This window comes from Embiotoca jacksoni, unplaced genomic scaffold, assembly GCF_022577435.1.
Source record: "Embiotoca jacksoni isolate LCO1_2020_lvr unplaced genomic scaffold, fEmbJac1.0.p SCAF_16, whole genome shotgun sequence".
Classification (NCBI taxonomy): Eukaryota; Metazoa; Chordata; class Actinopteri; family Embiotocidae; genus Embiotoca; species Embiotoca jacksoni.
Genome location: NW_027185296.1, coordinates 14,401,390 through 14,405,189, shown reverse-complemented (window position 1 = coordinate 14,405,189; position 3,800 = coordinate 14,401,390). Strand labels below are relative to the sequence as shown.

Below are 3,800 nucleotides of genomic sequence, written 5' to 3'. Positions count from 1 at the left end.
CACACACACTTACATAAACACACTTACATATACATACACACACACACACACACACACTTACATACACAAACACACAGACTTACACACACACACTTACATACACACACACACACACACACTTACACACACACACACTTACATACACACACACACACACTTACACACACACACACACACACACACACACACACAGAGCAGGTAATTCTGGCAACCATCCTCTTGCACACGATCCTTTACAGCTTCGTGTGGTTCATATTGAAAATACATCCTAATACAAACTAATATTGATATTGTGCCATGGATCGGCACATTTGGACATAAATAGGTGGCTGACTGATCATCTAAATGTTTGAAAAGGACTCTTCATTTTTGTCTGCAGAAGAAGCAGAACATCAACCTGCTGATAAACATTTAGCTCATGTCCCAGATTAGCTGCTGCGATCATTAAAAGAGATAAAAGAAATAAAAACAACAATTTAAAATGGTAGTTGTGTAAAATTCATTGTATTTTCTTTGAGTTCCCCGTTGCTTTTAAAAAAAAGTTGAAATCAACTGAACACGCCTGAAGTTTGTCATTTTCACAAGAACTTTTATTACATTAGGTCTTTTTACAACATAAACTTAATATCACAGCCGTCTTCCTCCTACAGTTCAGGAGGTCCCGCTAACTTCCAGCCCTCCGTCTTGCCAACTTTTGTGAAGAAGGCCAGTGTTCCCAGACCGAGGCATGCTGAGGTACCGGTCATAGCACTGTGGGCTGGACACACACACACACACACACACACACACACACACACACACACACACACACACACAGTTTCAGTGAGGCACAATTTGCTAAACAAAACGTAGTTTAGGTTTAGTCCATTTTTTAATGCTTTAATCTAAAAACTCTTACAGACTGCCCCTTTAACTATCTTTTGTTCATCAGTTATCCCTTGTAAAATCTAACTTTTTATTTTTAAGAAACAGCATAAAAAAGCGACCACAGAGCTGCAGACTCTAGAACAGTCAAAAAGGTGTTGATGGACAGTCTCCCTCCACAAGAAGGTTTTACTGATTTTAATACACACGAGGCCTATTGTAGCTTTTTGATAATATAATACAAGAAAAAAAAAAATCTTGTTTTGCCAAATACAAACATTTGAATTTCAATTATTTTATGAGATTTAATTGTTTAAACACTTATTTAAACAAATTTTTTTTAAAAACTGGTAAATTCAAATTTTCGTTAAGTAAATTTTACTCAAATTAACTGCATTAAATGTAGTTATTTATATATATATATATATATATATATGTAACAAACAGTTACTGCATGGATCAAAAATTACAAAATATATAATGTATTTTTGATCACATCTAAATTTTGAGTCTTTGCACAAGCAAAAACACTTTTTAACTGACAGTTTTAGCTAACAGGCACTCCATCAATTTTTTTTTTTTTCACAGACTTTTTAATTTTTTCACCCAATTACTGAAAATAAAATAAAGTGCTTGAGTCTTAAAACTTGATAGTCTTTTGAATTCACTTGAAACTATCAAACAAGTAAATTTCAAGTCCAGGCGATTTATTTATAGAGCTCAATATTCCAAATCACTAATTTGCCTCAAAGGGGGCTTTACAATCCGTACATACGACAAACACCTGTCTGTCCTCCCAGCGTCCATCTTTTTATTTCCCGTAACGGTACTTCCCTACAGAGCCGCGGCAGAAGAACGTTTTCTGGTGCTCTTCCAGGACTGATACTTACTTCTCGCTCCCAGGAAGATCCCGGAGGCGCAGCCTCCGACGAAATAGTTCAGAGGGTCGTCCGGGGCGTCACGAGCCTGAGCAGTGAGACACGTCGCCATGCCGAAGATCGCTCCCATCGTGGCTGGAGAAACACACAGAGACAATTTCACACCGTCATCACGAGCAATTAGTGGAATCCAAAGGTCGGTACTTCATCTTATTGAGACCAGAGGGTCGAGTTATACAACTGAAGCTTGGCCAGTGACACACTCATCAGTGTTATGACTCTGTACTTCTGTATTTGGATTTTAGAAATTAAACGAAGAAGATTGAAGTTTTCTACTTTAAACTTTAATTAATTGAAGAAATTTCCCCTCGGGGATTAATAAAGTGTATAAAATCTAAAAAAAAAAAATCAAATTTCGTATAACGCAGAAGGATAGTATTAAAGATATATAGCCAACCAGCTGACTATTTATTCTATATCTTCTATATATATTTTGTTATCAGTCTATGCTGTCCAAATCTTTAATAGAGACAATGCAGAGGTCAGCTGTGATTTTGTTGCTGCTTTGTTGTACATAGAAATAAGGTGAATGATTAGAAAGGGAACGTTCTGCCGGGGTTGTTTTATGCGGTATGTTGTAAAGCGCCACTTCGGGACACATTAGTTGTAAAATCTGTGAAGAAATGAGTCCCTATATTATACCGTAGGTGTTTCACCTGTGTCTATAACCTGCTTTTTGAACTCCAGTATATATTTACCCATGGTAACTGTTGCGTTGGTCGTCCTCTGTAGCGCTGCCAACGCAGAGTCCGGCTGGAAAGCCACAATGTGATAGGCTGAACCAACCAGGCCTGAAAAACACAGACGACCACACATAAATATATTGGACAACCTCACAGCAAAAACCTAAGAAGGTCACGAGTATCACTTCGGGCTGATTGTGGAATCACAATTTGAGTCTGGAGGACTAAGCAAGAGGAATATTTCTACATCCATCCATCTATATCTATACATCGAAATAGTGTGTTAAGTATAGACAGGATGAAGAACAATCATCAGTCACTACACAGTCTACAGCAGGGGTCTTCAACCTGAAAGAAAGTGTCCCAGAGCTACTCATGTTTAGTAACACACATTCACAAGCCACTCTACCAGCTCAGCGGCTGCTTTTACCATAATTACACGACTTTACATGTGTATGTATCTTCCAGGACCTTCGTTGTCTTTACCATAATTACACTTTACATGTGTATTCATCTTCCAGGACCTTCGCTGTCAAATCTGTGAAACACCACCAGTTCAGCGGGTGGTGTTTCCTCCTTTTGTTCCTGCTACAACAGGAGCTAAAACTGGTGTTGGATCAGACAGAGACATTCAGTCTGATTCAACACCACCCTGTGGGGACAGAGACATTAGCCACCCTGTGGGGACAGAGACATCTCGACCTCTCACCAGTGATGTCTCAGGCAGCCCGCCGGATGAAGAGCGTTAGCATTTGTCCCCACCGTTTGTTTTTCTCGTGCTCCCCGCCACACCTCCGTATTTACAGAGAGCACGAATCACAAACAAGTCCTGAATGTTGATCTTTACCTAGAACCGTGCCCAGTTTGGTGGTGATCCATGTTTTTTCCACGCAGTCGGTACCCTCTGGTACGTCCCAGTACCCCATTTCGGACTTAGCAAGGACACGAATTGAAATCTCGCGAGACACTTCTTTTCCTTCTTTTCCTGGCGGACCAGCCGGTAACTATCCTGGCGAGTGCACGGCGCCCCCTGCTGTATCGGAGTATGTAACCTCATAACTTTACGTAGACGTTATATTCATGGGAATGAACCCGTTTTGCCTGAATATGTGAATAAAGCCATTTTAATCAGTGGTTGTTTGTCCGCTGCCTCTTAAAGTCTTTGAATAGTACCGGTCTCTGTGAAGTTACAAATCATTTATTCTACAAAAAAACCCAAACAACCTGTCTTTCTTTTAATGATGTATAAGGTAGCATTGAGTCCTGTAAGTCCTCCTCTCAGCCTCCAATAAATAACTTCCTCTTTCCAACATTT

General features: G+C 39.7%; 1 protein-coding gene across 1 annotated transcript; it reads right to left on the bottom strand.

The window, feature by feature from the left end:
- Window positions 1–568: 568 nt before the first annotated feature.
- Window positions 569–3,443, bottom strand: ndufa11 (NADH:ubiquinone oxidoreductase subunit A11). Its single transcript, XM_069149979.1, has 4 exons — window positions 3,333–3,443; window positions 2,501–2,593; window positions 1,755–1,877; window positions 569–757 (listed from the first exon to the last, which is right to left on the bottom strand). The coding sequence occupies exons 1-4, from the start codon at window positions 3,409–3,411 to the stop codon at window positions 645–647; spliced, it is 408 nt and encodes a 135-aa protein (XP_069006080.1). The 5' UTR covers window positions 3,412–3,443; the 3' UTR covers window positions 569–644.
- Between the last annotated feature and the right edge of the window lie 357 nt (window positions 3,444–3,800).

Excerpts from the sequence above, each read along its gene's own strand:
- ndufa11 (XM_069149979.1), bottom strand. The coding sequence starts at position 3,411 with ATGGGGTACTGGGACGTACCAGAGGGTACCGACTGCGTGGAAAAAACA. Across the intron at positions 2,594-3,332 it reads CAAACTGGGCACGGTTCTAG|GCCTGGTTGGTTCAGCCTAT; the intron begins GTAAAGATCAAC and ends TGTGTTTTTCAG. Across the intron at positions 1,878-2,500 it reads CAACGCAACAGTTACCATGG|CCACGATGGGAGCGATCTTC; the intron begins GTAAATATATAC and ends GTGTTTCTCCAG.